The 16,905-nt window shown below is 37.9% G+C and overlaps 1 protein-coding gene across 5 annotated transcripts in view; it reads right to left on the minus strand.

The window, feature by feature from the left end:
• DENND1A (DENN domain containing 1A) overlaps nucleotides 1-16,905 on the minus strand; it is a 217,702-nt gene that overhangs the window by 36,331 nt on the left and 164,466 nt on the right. For all 5 annotated transcript variants that reach the window (XM_087752734.1, XM_087752732.1, XM_087752731.1 and 2 more), the window contains exons 14-19: nucleotides 11,004-11,105; nucleotides 10,360-10,447; nucleotides 9,726-9,766; nucleotides 7,903-7,974; nucleotides 6,808-6,864; nucleotides 594-725 (exon numbers count right to left, since the gene is read on the minus strand). In XM_087752734.1, coding sequence (XP_087608860.1) covers nucleotides 594-725; nucleotides 6,808-6,864; nucleotides 7,903-7,974; nucleotides 9,726-9,766; nucleotides 10,360-10,447; nucleotides 11,004-11,105 — 492 coding nt within the window. The remainder of the gene's footprint in view (nucleotides 1-593; nucleotides 726-6,807; nucleotides 6,865-7,902; nucleotides 7,975-9,725; nucleotides 9,767-10,359; nucleotides 10,448-11,003; nucleotides 11,106-16,905) is intronic.

The following is a 16,905-nucleotide window of genomic DNA, read 5'->3' on the forward strand; positions in this document are numbered from 1 at the left end:
AACATTTTCTAAATAACTAGCTCTTAAAAAAACACACAACCAAACTCACTCTTTTGCAGACATATCAAAAGAAACATTATAAGAGTAACTAATGCGTATAGCTCAGCTGTCAATACTGAAATACAGAGTACACTAATAAGCTATTAATTGATTTTTCCATCTTAGTTCATCGCATTTAATTTTCAGAGAATGTTAAAACGCTTTAATAGTTGGATGTTCCATATTGACACTAATGATCTGGCTAGATAACAGAGGACATTTTAAATTATACATCCTCAGTCCTGAGGGCTTTAGCACTTTGCATGCTAAGAGAACAGCAAAATAGTTTGTAAAATTGCTATAATAATTATGCTTCCCCCCCATTCACTTTGAATTTATTTTCCTCAAAATCCTAATGTGAACAAAAGGAATCAGTAAACCCCAGAAAAACCAAGCTTTAGAATCCCATTTAAACATATACAACAGAAATAAATCTCTAACAACATAATTCAGTTACAAAAAATGAAACAATTGGCATATTCATTATTGTGACTTTTCTCTGAGCTATTTTTGCTGAGTCACGCAATTTAAAGAAACCTAACGCTAAGACATACCTGACCAAAATGCACTGTGATTGGTCTTCTGTCTTCTCTTAATTTAGGGTCCTTCTTTTCAACCAAGGGAGAAGGCGCCGTCCTTGGTAGAGATTCCTCCGGTGCCGCAGAACACCCGTTCTCAGCAATGTCCTGTATGGTAGGAACAGGTGAATAGCATGGCCAGGAACGTTCTTGATTAAGGGTAAGGGGCACAAAGGAGACACTAGAGGATAATGCTGACTAATCATTTTGATGTTAGGAGAAAAAAAATAAAGCACAGAAAAGAAAACATCATTAGAATAAAACATTTCGTTGCACTTTGTCAATCAGAGCTTGGACACAACCAGTCTCTCCTCCTAATACCAATGTTGCATGCAAACAGACATGTTCAATAAAATGTCTGACTTAAACGTGCAAAAGCTAGGAAATACATAGGGAGAAAAAAAACCTAGCTCAAAATTTCTATTCTAGGAACGAATTCAACAGAAACCTAGGAATGGGCATATTCTGCTTTTTGCAAACCTAAAAGAAAACAGTAATTCTATTTACATACTTCACAGAATTATCTGTAGCAGAACAATTACTTGTGGAAGCAGCAAGGAGAGTTGAAACTCGCAGCTTAGTTAGCTTTGCATTTTATCTTTGAGTCTATGTATACTGAATATGCCTTCAGGAGATTGTCTAAAACAAACTGCTGCCTAGCAGGATGCTTTTTTGTTTTGCTTTGCTTTTGCTTTTGACATTAGTCCTCACCTTCAGAAGTAAAGTGACCCATCAACCTAGGTTAGAAGACCTGGCAAGTGTATGTATGGTATATGTAGCATAGGTTTTGAAAAAGACAAAGGCATGCGGACATAAGGAATCAGACAAGGAGACAAGAGTTTGAAAGTCAGTTGAGAAATAGTCTGTAACGCAGTGGGCCCCAAACCTTACATCTCTTTGCAACAATGTCAAGGAAATAACGCTTGGTAAATATAGAGAGAAACCTGCACACACTGTAGCTCTGCAAGACTGACCCGAGGTTGGCTGCTGCCACAGGCATGGCTTTGATTCACTGACCTTTGACATGCCCCCTCGAGCTTCCGTCTTGCTACGGTACAATAATGAGACATGTAAGCTGATGGCCAATTAGAAATGGTTCTTTTGGACACAGACTGACCTAATGTGTTTAGGTCAAATGAAACAAAAAGCTGGACGGACTTTCTAAGGGGCTTTGTCTGCTCCACAGAGAAGCTGAGAGACCTTTTTAGATCCAGCTGGTAGAGCAGTGGGTCACCAATATGGGCACGAGGATCGCGGGGAAATTAGCAACTTGTTAAGGTCAAACTAGAGAGAAAAACTTTTTCCTCCCCCCGCCCTCCAGCTGCACAATGCTACCTGCTCTTTAAAAAAATTCAACAAAGTACACTGAATTAGTAACAAAGAGCCTCAAAACAACTCGATGACAAGAAATGTAAGCTTCTGTCAAACTCAAGCTTCAGCTCCAAAACAGCAACCAGCTACCAAGGGATCTGGTCGGTTTTGGAATCACACAACATCTGGCAGCAACCTATACTGTTCTGAAATGTAACAACATTAAATGCAAACTTCATTTACCTATTCCTATACAAGTATAGCCATACTAAATGGGCCCCAAGCTTCAGGCCTGGTAGGTATATGCCATAGAGGTGCCCGGCACATCCGAAGCCCCCTGACTGCCAGCACTTCAGAGCTTTCAGAGTTCCACCTGGAGCTGTGGCTCCAGCCGAGGCAACAGACAGCTGGGAACCAACGGAAAGCAAAGCATCTTCCCACCCAGGCAAGATTTCCAGGAAAATGTAAAACGGACGCAAAAGTTTGGACATCAGGGGAATGGGAAGAGATAAAAGATGCAGACAGATCAAGCCAAACCCCCTAAGATGTATAACGATCGCTGCAAATCCTTGCAGCTTTTATTGCTATAGATCTGCTGTACTTCTCTGATGATATAATTGCATACAAAAGATAACATGTTCCTAAAGCATATTTCCACTTTGTTTGGTGCACAGACTTCCAGAGAAACTGCAGCAGATTTCAGTCAAATAATTCTTTTTTAAATTTACTTAATAAAATATGAGAATTATATTATTTGATACCTCTCTATTTTTTCAAAATCCCCAAAAGGCAGATAAATCAACAACACAGCTTCAGTCATCAAAGCAAAATTTGCTTCACAAAAGGTTGACTTCTACCTTCAATGAAACCACATTTGAGCTAAATAAACAGAGAAACCTGATTTTAAACACCCCAAATAGCTTTAAAATTATTGAATGTCAAAGTGTTTGGCAATTCTATAATTGGAAAGTAGAAAAGCAGTCTGTGACAAACCTTCAGTCCAGTAACCGACTTGGAATACCGTCACTCCAAAGTCAACGGGGAGTACAAGACAGAGAAAACCACAAACAGGAAAACAGGACTCTGATTCTGAACTCCAGCTTCAGAAAGGTATCAGGGCTCACAACATGTCTGCTGATAAAAGCAGTTCTTCAGCCTGAGAACTAGAAATGACCAAAGAACTGCAGTGGATCACAGTGTAGGCAGGCCTTAAAAAAGCAGTGCCCGTTCCTGGGACTAGAAGGAAAGCCAGGCAGACCTGCGCATCCCAACCGAGGGAGAGGATTTACCAGCGGGAATGCTGTCTCCTGTCTCCACGCTGCTTCTGAGAGCAGTGCTAGCACGTCCACCTGAAGCCGTGCCGTGTAAGTGTACCAGCTTGGCCGGTGCTCTCGTACCGCGGTGCACCAGACCATGCAGGTATGTCCTAAGTCCGACTTTTCAGTTCCGACATGTCCCCAAAACAAGGATTTGGTATAAGCCAGCAAGACATTCCTGAAGTAGCTTAAGTCATATATGTAATTCAGGATAACAACAAAAAACATGAGACCTATCCCTCCCAAAAAATGGGAAAAAATGGAAGGTGATACGTTACTCATTACTGGAATAAATTCTCCAGAAATGCAAAACCCTAGCAATGTTTCAGTGACTTTGTAAGGAAAAGAAAGTGTAATTTAAGGATATTATTAAAAACAAAAACACCTTTTGCCTGAGGAAAAAAGATACTTTATAGATTACTGGAAAAAGAGAATGACAATGATCTATCACACTCCATAATTATCTTCATATATAAACAGCGCTTCCGCTAACAACTGTCTGTTCAGGTGAAATCTTTACTACCTATTTATTTTAACTTCAGAGAATGAGTAAGATATATATTTACAGATATGTAAATTTACCCTGTAAACTGAATAAGGTTTTCTTCTGTTTAAATATGCATTAGTAATTTTTCGAAGGACCTTTTGTAATGGACTACAAATACTGTCTAAGAGCAAAAAACACATTCCAGAATGTCTAGAAGGACTCTTCAGGTTATTTTATAAACCTTTAAATGAGTTGTTTCTAGCTGTACTGATAATAAAGCACTGACAACAGCCCATTGATAACAGACATTAACTAGAGCCACACAGGGCTCTAGTAAGTAAAATAATGTTGAATACATTAATGCCAAGTGCCCAACCATTTATATAAATTGTCTTATCCAGAAGCTTTCAGTAAGTTACATTCTCCTTACTGAAAGTTGAGGATGGTACCATTCACATTCCTCATTCTTCCTAATTCTATGTAGTTAAGCTTCAAACGGGCCAATAACGGAGTGACTTGACCACCATGGTCCATTTGTGAAATGGGAAAAGCAGCCTTTACAAAAAAAAAAAAAAGAAATAAAAAGAAAAGAAAGAAAAAAAGAAAAAAGTACTGTATCAGATATAAAATAAAGCTACCATGCTGTATCTATTAACAATTATTTGCTATCACTCCTAAGAATCCTCTGAAAACTATTTCTGTTGCTTTGAAATACTGTACCACAAATGAACAAGGGATGGAAATAGAGCCCCATTCAATCTCTACTATCATATTAAAGAAGGACCTTACACACACCACAGTGACCTCTCAACAGGTCAATCCTGCATTTCCCATTTGCAATTCAAACCCAAGACTGGAGCAGACCAAGGGCAAAATGGGCTCTTGATTATATTTAAGAGGTCACCATTGCTATGCAGAGTTGTAGGAAGCAGACCTCTAGCTTTATTGCATTTTTAAATTCTACCTTGTACAGAAGCTGCTCATATTTGGCAGTGAAAACTGGAAAAGGATGTTTATATTTGACTTTTCCTTACCAGTGGCCTGCATACTTTTTGTATTAATAATGGAAAATAATACGTTAAAATGCAGTGGATAGTAAGTTCAGTTTAAAAATAACCTTAGGTTATCCTTAGAAGATGAAAGACTAGCATCCCAAATTTGGCAAAAATTAAGTATTTAATGATGCCAGAATTTCAAACAGTTAACACTTGCACATACTAGTAAATAAATAAATGAAAAATACAATGTTCTCACATGAATATTGTCGAGGGTGCACTAATAGGCTTGTCAACAAAGTAGCACAGGCATTTAGATTAAAAATAATATGAGGGTGGCCAAAACAATTTTTGCTATTTTTCTCACTTTAAACAGAGCAATACCTCTTTTTAGAGTTCTCTTTCTGTCTTGCATTCAAAATGGAGAAGAGGATGGGACAGAAAAGAACAGACAATGAAAGGAGAGGTAGAGCAGTAAGTGTCAACTACTCACAGAAATCTTTCAAGCTCTTGTGGAAGCGTGTGTTGAACAACCGTGTTTAACCATCTTACTTAGGGAAACGCCACATAATAGGGAAGGTGAAACAAAATTGGGCCCTTGTGTTTGTAAATGTTATGTGTGTTTTTTAAAAAGAGTGCATGCTGCTTGAAGGACTAGGAACACAACACCAATAATAAAACAAAGCAATGAATGAATGAGACGTTTCTCAGCCTTTTATACAAATGTCACAGCATAGCATACAATTATATTAGCATTTAAAATACAGGAAAACAATCTGGTCATTTTACACAGCTCCAACTGCTTTAGAAATGCACATGAGAAGGCCAAACATTTTATTATTCATGGAGGTTATGACCAGAAGTGAAATGCATGGAATTACATAAAAAATTCCATGTACAAGAAAACTGCTTCATGTTTCTAAAATTTTCATACTGTACCTGAAGTGGTCACATACAGAGTAGTAGGTGTAATAAAATAAAACATCATTAAAAGCATCTGAAGCGACTTTATGTTCCTCAAAAATCTCTAGCAATCTGCTAGAGTATTTAGAGAACGAACAGCATTGGGATTGTACACACAGTTAATGTCATCAGTTCATAACTTAGCTGCAGAATAATCCCTTTGTATTAACATTTTGTTGACTTGTTCAGGTAGATTTCTGTTTGTGCCACAGGAACACATTTGCAGTGCTATCTTAAGTTGATGGCTTAGAAATTTAGAGAAGGAATTTGCTGAGATAGCACAGATTAAAAAAAAACCAAGCTATTATGCAACAAATTGAACAAAAATTTCTGAGAAGAACTTCAGTTCTATTGGCAAGTTAGCTATCTTGTTTTCCCAAAAGACTCTAACAGCTGTGCTTCACCGAATAAATAGAGTATCTGAAATAAACCTAAGGCAGAGTTAACCATTCATTCATAAGGAATGTATCAATAAGACCATGCTTCTGGCTTAAAAGGAGCAATTAGTATTGGATAACACATTCTTCAAACACAATTTGGCATTCTTGGAATTGTACTGTTTACAAACAAAGACAGATTTGGAAAACAACAAATAGTTTGAGTAATTTTTGCTGCAATAATTCAAATTTGAAATGAACACCAACTCTAATTTAATTCCTTTATGCCTAAACTTTGCAGTAGACACGCATGAAACACAGAAGTCCTTTTCCCATTGACCAACACTATGCTATTTTCCCTGGGAGATTACTGTAGAAATAACAACAATTTGCCATTTGCAAAAAGTTCACTGCCCTTACTGCAGGAAAGATCTCCCAGTTCACATAAAGTCCCCTTCCACAATGCCCCAGCACAAAGGACTGGAGAGGGACCACTCCAGATAGAACACTAAATTTTCTGGCTTTTGTGGGTTTAAGTCAGAGCCTTAATGTATTTGAAGACTTTTTTTTTTTGTCTGTGAATATTTATAACAGTGTGAAAAATCCAGGACAGCTGGTAATGCATTTTGAAGTGTGCTAACAACACTGTATCAAACAGCTTCCTATTGATCACATAATGCTTTTTGTGGCTAAGTATTTCATACGTGGTGCTTATACATTTTGAATAAGAACTTCAAGTACCTTTTGCTTCAAGCGGTTTTTCACTTCTTTTATTCCCATTTTTGCATGATCTTTTGCCTGCATGAAAAATTAATTTAAGTTAAAATCCCCTTCTATTTCCAGCAGTGACTATGCTTGATTTCAGTGCATCAAGATTCACCTTCTCTAGTTACTAAAAATGGCAAGGAAAAAATTGTAACATTAGAACAAATAGAAAGCTAATAAACCCCCAAGCAAACAAAAACCACCACTCCCCCCCCCTCGTTGCAATAATTTTGTTTTCTCAGTTTTGATGCCATAGACATCTTTCATCTTTTTGCATTCCACACCCTTGATCTCAACAGAAATAGCAAGCCTGCAAACTTTCTCCTTGCAGTACGCTGGGTGCCTGTTCCATTTAGCAGAGCTAATCTCATCCTACTTGTCGCTCTCAGGCTGGAGAAAGGGAGGAGAAGATAAAAGTTTGAATAGTTATCCCAATGCTTTTCGGAGCATTATTTCCTAAAATTGAGCTTATAAGAAATCCTTGCTTGCCTCTGTGTTGTTTTATCTTGCACAGTGAAACTGGCAGCCACACATGATAACACAGTACATACTAGCTGTTTGTTAACAGATCTGAAAACATTTTCATTTAAAGAATAACTCAGTAAGTTGGGCTCTAAATAAGCAGGTATAAGAAATCTCTAGGGAAAATTAATTGACATTTAGAAAAGATGGAAACAATTTGGAAAATGAGAGGATTCCCTTATTTCGATAAAGCTGCAAGCAGAGAAACCTGAGGTAACAATGATTTCCAACAGAGTAATGATGAGATGGTAGAGCTGCTTAGTAGAGCACATAGGCACTATTTCCCAGAAATAGTTCTATGTAATAAACAGAATTTATCATCTATACTTTCAAAAGAAATCACAAGTTCTCCTTCTCCTTTGCATTTCAATTATGTTTAAATTTCAAAATGACTTTTCCATTTAAATTTGGAATTTAGATGAATGCGTATTTTAAGTAATTTTGTAAGCCCAATAAAAATGAATTTAAGTATTGAGTTTCATTTGAAAGGTTAAAACAGAATCGTAATTAGACTCTTATCTCAGTAGTAAGCCAGTACTTGATACTTACAAACTTATAGACAGTCTTCATGGCGGGGTTAGCCTTGGTCTTTACTGTATTTAAAATGGCTCCACTTCCTTTCTATAATTACAGTAACAATGGAATAAATTTTATCAAAGCTCTTTAAAGCAAACAGCAATCTAAAATCCACATTCTTAACTTAAAATAACAAAGCATTAGCTATGCTTATTAGCAGAGCTGAGTATTAAAATGGTAAATTTAAAGAAAAAGAACACAAGTGAAAACATAGTAAATGTTTCTCTCTGGTTTGCCAGAGGAATCCCAATTCTGTTTAATCCAGCAGTTTTCAAATGAAAAATGTCCGTGTCTCCTACTGCCGAGAGCCCTTGCCTTACAGGCCGTCTCACAAAGCAGTGTTCTGTGGCTGTTCCACTCGCCCTCAAGGCTGTCCTGTACGTCGCATTAAAATCCTAAACAAGTCTAAGACAAAAGTATCCTACCAAATACTCAATGTCTGGGGCAGAACATTCAGTTTCAGGAAAGCCTGTACATTCAGTCTGAAGATGATGGTTTTTTATTTTCCTTTTCATGATCCCACAGTATTATTTATCAAAAGCATGCTGCCTTTTTAAGATCTAAGTAGTCGATAAAGGGACAAATTGAGGGAAAACGAAATCTACAGTTGTAAACATTAACTCTGGAAAAGCTGAATTGCATGTCATGAACATAATAAAAGTCGTACGACAGTAGTATGTCAGGCAGAATAATCTGTTCGTCTGGTCGGTGTTTTATACATCTTCCACACACCATTGACCATTGCTGTACAGTACCTTACTTGATAAATACAGGAGACAGGTAAAATCCAAGGAATAAAATCTTAGATAATTTTATATTTTCTTATTTCAGTGCAAAATTATACTTCCAGAGATCAGATGCAATCACATGCAAACCGTTTTAAGATTTACTACTTCTGTTACTACATGACAATTAATGTTCAACAAAAATGATAAACTGTTGAATTTAATTACATGTATTCTTACACTCACTGTCAGCCTTTCCCCTTTCTTGTAATTTTAAAATTACTTGTCATCCTATGTATTTATATATATATATTTACCTGCCTAGCTATATGATGGGATTTTTTGCATTACTGTTATAAAATACGTTTCATTCAAAATTATCACGATACTATCGAGCCCAGCGTTTTGTGTAAGGAACATAATTCCATTCTTCAGCAGGACATCAGGCAAACGGAATGCTGCCAAACTCAATTCTGTCAGAAAACAATTCAGGCTTTCCTACCAACTCATACCCATAAATCAGAAATATTTTACTTTTCAATACATCACATTTTATGCATCAAAAGAGACTTTTAAAATCAGCTGTAATAATATATTATTCTCTAAAAGTATTTAAATTTTTAATTTATACAACTAGAGCAGTAACAAGAGAGATCCAAACCCATCCCAAACAGAGCTGTCCCCATTCAGCACTTCACACCATTTAGCTTTATAAAGAGCTTTTTGGTGTGGCAATGTTCCCTTTTGTTTCCTTTTCTATTAAAAGGAAAGAAAAGCCACATTATTTTCGAAAATGACAATAACTTGTTTCCAGCTGTCTCCTAGACATTAAAAGTGGGACTCAAAAACTTGAGAATTCCACTTTTTTTTTTTAGTGTATTTTTTCTTCTGTTCTTTACTTCATCTGAAGAGCACATTAGTTTCTCACAACTCAACTCAAGCTGGTCACGGCTAAACGCCGCAGGAAACAGGTCAGTCATGTTCATGAGGACAGAGGTTAACAGCCATGCAGAACCGTACAACGGCCCAGTAAGAATTCCAATGTCTGGTGGAAGAATAGTGTGTTCTTACCCTTACTGTAGAGAGCCACTGGTGGTACAATTTGTCGCTACCTGGAGGGAATCACAAAAACAAAGAAACAAACAAACCGTAACTCTCTGCCAAATAGAAAACAAGCTAGAAATGTGACGTGTTAGCACGTAGTGGTCCTAGGAGCATGAACAGTACAGAAACAGAACAGGACAACCACCCTTTTCTTTTAATGGAAACACAGCAACAAAAAAATTAATGAGTTATCTACAATTTTACTTGCTAAGAGGCATTTCTATTTCATCTGGGTTGTCTTTCAGACACTTGAGAACACTGAGGATTTTTTTTAAGATCACTAAAAGAAATTTGAGGTGGTTCTGGGTAAAGCCAAGGTTTTTCAGTATCCTCCCTTGCAAGAACTCTTTTAGTTGTACTTGAGCCACGTGGTAAAGCTGAGGTTTTGTAAGACTGAACAGACTTTATTCAGACTACAATACATTACTCCAAGTTCTCGACAGAAGAAAGAACAAAAATTTAAAACACTTCAACCTACAGGGATTGTTGCAGCCTCAGTTATTTAAGTGCGTAATCACAATGACCCATTACACCATGATGGCCCACAAACAGTAAGTCAAGAACAGTGTCTGAAATGACTTTAAAACACTGTATTTCTTACCTGCATATTCTCCCATATTTATCTCTTCTTCAAAAATATCACTGAAGCCCTCTCCAGAGTTAAGAAGATCCAGGCGGCCATCAATGAACTACATCAACGTTAAAAGAGAGTGTAAATAAATCAACCATCCCATCCTTTATCTTTTCAGAAAGACTTTATTCTGCATTTGCTAGAATAACCCCAACGTTCTTATCGGGAAGGGACTCTAAATAGAATGAAAATACAACCAAAACTGACAAAATGCTTACCAATGCAAAAAGGTATGCTGCTTCACTGAAAAAACAGCATTCACGTGTTTGTCTGTGCATATATGTTTTCAGCTTCCCTGAAGCAGTAATATCATGTTTAACAGTAATATGCTTGCTGTACAAAGTTTACAGCAGATATATTGGGTCCAGGCATGCTCAGATCAAAACTGAGCACAGAGACCTTTAGGGGGAAAAAAACCATACACCTCTTAAAATATAGAAAGCCTTATCACCCAAATCTGAGAAAAGCCAGCCAGCAGGAATTAAGGTGCTGCCAACTACATGAATTTTCCTCATTATGTGGCTGACAGATCAAGGAACATAGGAACAGCCCTTGAAAAAAAGAGCGGTATTGTTAAAGAATCTGCTTCTACATTACAGCAATTAAGCCAGTACCTGCTTAAAGAGCTGGAGCTGAATGGCATTCTGAAGAAACTGCCTCATGACAGCAGAACGATGGGACACAAACGTTTCTTCACAAAAAGTGATGGGTTCACCCTGTAGAGTTCAGAGCATTAAACACTGAAAAAGCTTTGCCTGAATCCATTTGAATCCACTAACTCCATTTTATCTACTTCCCTTCCAAAATAAATAGATGAAGTAGGTAGGCCTTCCACAACGTTGAGTAAACTGCAGTTTATTTCCAGGTTTCAATCACGTGACTCAGAAATGGGTTGGAAAGTGGCAAATTGCGTATCATCAAAACAAAACGCATTTGCTTTATGCACATTTTGCGAATGCTGCTGAAGGAGCTTTCATCATCCAAAAAGGTAATTTTACTTAATGTCCCCAAAATATGACACACAGTCACCTGAATTTTGTATATTCTGCTTATCGGCCTCAGCAGAGCCAGCCAGTTAACCTGCACAAACACGTCAGGGATGTCTACGCTGTTCTCTCCAGTTCAGAAAGGTTAGACTTTCATATACTGAATGAGTGAAATTTCCCTTTTTCACAACCTTGTTGGCAAAAGACAGAAATTGTTTTGCAGCTCTAATTTTATCTTATTTTAATGAGTTATGTTAATGCTGAAGTCTGCTGTGCATCTGCCATAAGGGCACAAATTTCCCCCACACTTAAATCTACAATTACTCAATGTAACAAGCAAATATATTTATTGAATTAAAAACACAAAAGTAAAAAAGAATGATAAAATGATACTAATGTATAATTAATATGGAGACTTCTTCGTACTGATATTAAAATATATTTGGACTCTTCAGCTGCTGACTGTTTAAAATCAACATTAGATAGCAGAAAACCTTAAAGCACTCCCTTTAAAAGGGTGGTATCATTCCATTTCTGCGAGCTTTTTATATTAGCAATCTCGTTTACCATTGGCAGTGTAAAGTCAGGATAGCAGGGCCACTAAAATGATGGTGCTCAAAAAAACCCCGTGCCACAGCGCTGCTTTGAGCATATTGGTTTTTCCCCACCAATTTATACTGGAAGCCACTGTGTGGCCCCAGGACTTCTAACACCTGATCCACACTGAATGTACACCAGATCCTCAAAACTATCTTGGCAAACTGTAATGACACTCTCATTTCTTAAAGTCCATAGGTATTCACCTTTTTCCCCTGAGTTCACAATCGATCAAACTTACTCGCTGATACCTTTCCTACCGAGGTCTGGCACTACCCCAGAGCTTATCACCCTGACGGCTGATGCTCACTGCCCATCGCCTGGCCTTTGATAGAACTGACCTCACCACTGTAACCAAATGGTGCAAAGAGTTATATCAGTTTTTAACACAATTTATGCGGAAAGTCAAGGAACTATTTGGTTTCAAATAATCAGACCACAGTAATAAAATTCTTCCTGGCCCCCCCTGAATTGGACAACCAGAATCACCACGATGATGCACCATGTACCTCGCCTCCAACCCAGCAGGCGGCAGATGCCAGAGGTCACAGACCGTTCCTAGCAGGAGGAAAAGGGTCAGTCACCAGTGACTGCCTGAGCACAGGACGGGTCTCTTCCAAACAGCGAGAAAGTCACTCTTTTAGGACAGTTTCTTTCACCTTTTCCTTAGACCAATGAATTTCCATGGTTTTGGAGAAGAAAGCAGGTTTCTTCTGTGACAACTATCGTTTCAGGATAATTAATTTTAAAAATAATAAACTGTCTTTGATTTACTCTAGCAGATATTTACAGGGAAAAACAAAATCACTGCAATCTTTCTGGGCAAGAAGCATGAGTGTCAAAAACGCTTTTTTTTTTCTCCTGTGGCTTTGATCTCATCAGGAAAAAGAATCATAAGACACTTCGTTTCAAAGTAAACAAAGGAAAAATGTTTGGAAAAAGAGGTCTGGCTGGTATGTGCCTGGTATGCAAGACACTGGTGATAGTCTCCATGACACACTGACTACTGCCACGATAAAGGCTGTGTCTCCAAAATCAAGGTATCTACTGTCTGAAAGGTAATGCATTTAAACGATTAACAGCAGATCACGCACTCATGTTAGCGCACAGCAGAGAGGGACAGAACTGCTGCATGACATGGAAGTGTCAAAACAAGACTTTGAGCAAGAGGTAACTTGGCAAATGGAAAAGGCCATTAGTTGATTTTGGGATGGGACTGACAATTTGGACCAATATAAACTCCCCATGCAAGAACTTAATATATTATATTCAGCTATTGCCATCCCTCTTGAGATTTGTTTATACTCTCTCAGGTACCAGGAAGTAAAAATCAGGCTACTACAGAGCACTACAGTTCGTAAGAGAAAATCTTAGGAGATTGCAAATGCATCTGCTACTACAGAAACTACAGCGACAGACACTTTCCCAGCAGGGCCTAGGAAGCAGTACAACAAACAACAGGACGTAACGTCTTTTTGACCGGTACGAAAAAGGCTTCCCCACCAAATTCAGCTACCAGAACATAATAAAGGATGCCTGAAAAATATTGTGTCTGGCATAGATACAATCTGGAGTGTGAAAAGAGCTAGGAGCAATACATGAAGAAAAGTGTAGACTAGTCCATGATCAGAGAAGTTGTTCATCAGAGTAAGGTTTAGCTTTCATTTACACCTCACTTACAAAACACTTTGAAGGAAACAAGCAACCCTTCGTACACTCTACGAGAACCCAAAATTTCTCCCATGGCCAGAGAAGAGTATGAACATTGTGGACAGAGCTATGCCCTGCCAACAGAAGCTTCCTCTACTCCACTGTACATCCAGCACAACGCCACCAGCTTCTCCTCTTACCATCGAGCTGCGTACCACTCCTATAAACACACAGTGCAGCTGGGGGAGCCCAGTATTATTATCGTGTTAACACACTTCCTTCCCCAAAGTACTAATGATTGAGTTTGTTCATTAGGTTGATTAGACCTTTTGACTTCTTAAGAGCCAATTCAGGCTCAACTGCTGCTAGATGATAGGAAAAACTTTAATCATCAAGGTCAAGCGTGAGCTTTTCAGCTTAGAATGCATTAGTACCTTCCATCCTCCATGACCTCCAGAAGGGTGAACACACTGTTGCTAACCCCCATCCACAGCTTCATTACAAAAAGACAAGCTGGACAATAAGACCATTTTCTTGACAGATTTAGTTAACTGTAAGTTATAAAGCTAATCAGCTCTGCTTTTACTGACAGATGACATTATACATGAGGGGACATGCTAAGAACTGCAGATGTTTTGTGAAATGAATGGTCTTGCTCACATGTAAAACAATTATAACAACTTGCCCTGATAAACCCATCAACTCCTAAACTTGCTGTTTCCAATAATTAAAATTTAGGCCTTGATTCGTCAACACCTTAAATATCAATTATTCCCCTCTCCAACTATCAATGCATAACAGAGGCTAAGATACGGCATTGCAAACGCTCTAAATGTGTGCACAACACGACTCTATGAGGAATCTGATTTGATTTGTAATATTAGAAAACTCACACATATTTCAAGATTGGATCACAAAATTATTTTTAATACAAAAATGTACACGTTTCAAAGACATTTAATCTGCAATCTTAACACAAGAGAAGTAACTTTAAAATATAAGACTAAGATTTAAGACTCTCAGATGCATTGAGAAAATAGGTGTCTTTTCTTTATGCCTTTTCAAATCTCCCTTTATATGAATATTTTATATTCATATGGCATAATGAAGTTCATCAGGGCAGTGCTGCTATCTCATGACCCCTTAAAAAGCTGAAAAGTTTCAGCCCACATCTGATCTGTTGCCAGCCCTATTTTTAAATCGGAATTCTGCTACATTCTAAAATAATGTTTAAAACTACTTAAGGCAGCAAGTGAAAAACGAAAGGAGTCTAGGACTTATTTCAGACTGTTCTAGAGTTTCATGAAACCTGCTGTTATATTTTAAGACGCCATAATGCAAATTGAAAGATAGAGCCCAATTTTGACTAGCTATACTGTAAAAAATTTCACCATGATTCCCCATCTTTCAAGGAAATCACTTTTCCTCAGAAAGATAAACTTTCTTTCAGGAGGGGGTACAGGACCTCGTGCAGACAGTTATTGTCAGCGAGAGAAGTATCCTATCTGAATTGTCCGGCTTACCGTACTTGCAGACAGGCCAGCTAACTGGTTATGGCAGTAACTTTCACAGTGAATATAAAGGACTAAAAATATGTGGGACAGAAGACAGCACAGATTAGAGAAAGGGACAGAGGCGAACACAAGTGATACTTCTGGAAAGACACACAGGTGCTAAGATAACTCATGGAAGTCTAACTATTCCCACTCCTGCAAGATATGAGACACCAAAGCGTGCGTCTGAATAATGGGGCTTTAAAGCCAGCATGTGACTGCTGGGTAAAACATTAAGATAATAAAGGCAGGGTTCAAATTAGGTCAACAGTGAGAATCTCTTGCACAAGCAAAGATTTCACAAAACTTGATTCTAAGGGTAAAAAAAAAAATAAAAAATCTGACGACCCAAACCTGCAGACTTTGTTTAGATAACCCTAAAAGTTATGCCATGGAAGATAAATGTAATCTCTTCCGCATTATCATGGTCAGCATGTGGTGCAGGGTAATGAATTTTGTGCTGCTGTATGCATGCCTTGAAACCATGTAGGTGCTCTTTCAAAGCCTCTCTAATAAATACATAAGCCATTAGAGCTGCTCTGTAAACCAGCCACGAAATGAAAAAATGTGGGTGGAATTTAAAGGTGCAGAACAAGATGACAATCCGAGAGTCTACAAGCTGAAGTCTAGTGTCAGGATACTATGCAGCAAAACCCCAAATATACAGCAAGAACAATGACATGCAAGAGATTCATATATCACTGTTTTATTACTACCTAGATGTTGCAAATAACCACATCTTTTACTAAAATTGGTTACGTTGCAAATGACAAAGTAAAGCCCGTAGGGATATTCCAGAAGTCATCATCCTTAATTCCATCCAGAATTATAATGAAGCTAAGATAGGAGAATGATCTTACTGATCTAGATACATATGTCAGTGTCAGATACAACAGCAACCAAAGGCAAGCAACTGCTCTGCAGACCTTTCAAGAATTGTGATTACAATGTCAAGGAAAGATTAGCTCATCACAGCTGAAGGAGGATCATCAGTCAGCCAGCAGGATTCCATAAAGAAAATCTGAAATTGGTGACAGACACCTGATAGGACATTGGCTCATTCAGCTTGCAACTGCAACGACAAATAACCTCCCCGTAACTAGTACATACGTTCAGCACAAGAAAGCTGTTTGCATCTGCCTCAGTCATAATGGAATCAAGAAAGCATAGATCAAATACTCTGCATTACGCAAAAGATACCATGGCTTTATTAGCATTTCAAGATGCTGCTCAGGGACAAAGAAATCATGTGCTCAGAGATTTGACCACACTTCTTCTAAAGAAAACTAAATTAAGACTCTGTTCAAAAAGAGACTACCAGTTCTGACAAATTAGTATGGCTAAGTGTAATCTTCAAAAGCATTTAGAAAACACGTATTTACCAACGCAGACTGTACTGCCCAAACACTTACTGTCTCATGCCCATTTCCAGGACCAGTCCAATTTCAGACTTTTAAAAATGCTCCTCACGAGGGTATATAACCTCTGGTAGAGATACATCAAGAGTGAATATCCCTACCACTTTTTTTTGTTTGTCTTTAAACTAGATTTACACTACCTATACTTTTTATAGATACTTTTTATAAGATTTACAGTATCAAACAAAATGGGCCATTTCTCTAAATTCTCAACCTTTGCAGTTGCTGGTGAATTGGAATTTCTGACAGCTGTCATTCTTCTGCATGTGATCTGCTAACTCCTGTAATAAGTTGTAACAATATCACCGAAGG

The sequence above is a fragment of the Nipponia nippon genome, unplaced genomic scaffold, assembly GCF_047370975.1.
Source record: "Nipponia nippon isolate SJK-2023a ecotype South Korea unplaced genomic scaffold, ASM4737097v1 scaffold_16, whole genome shotgun sequence".
NCBI lineage: Eukaryota > Metazoa > Chordata > Aves > Pelecaniformes > Threskiornithidae > Nipponia > Nipponia nippon.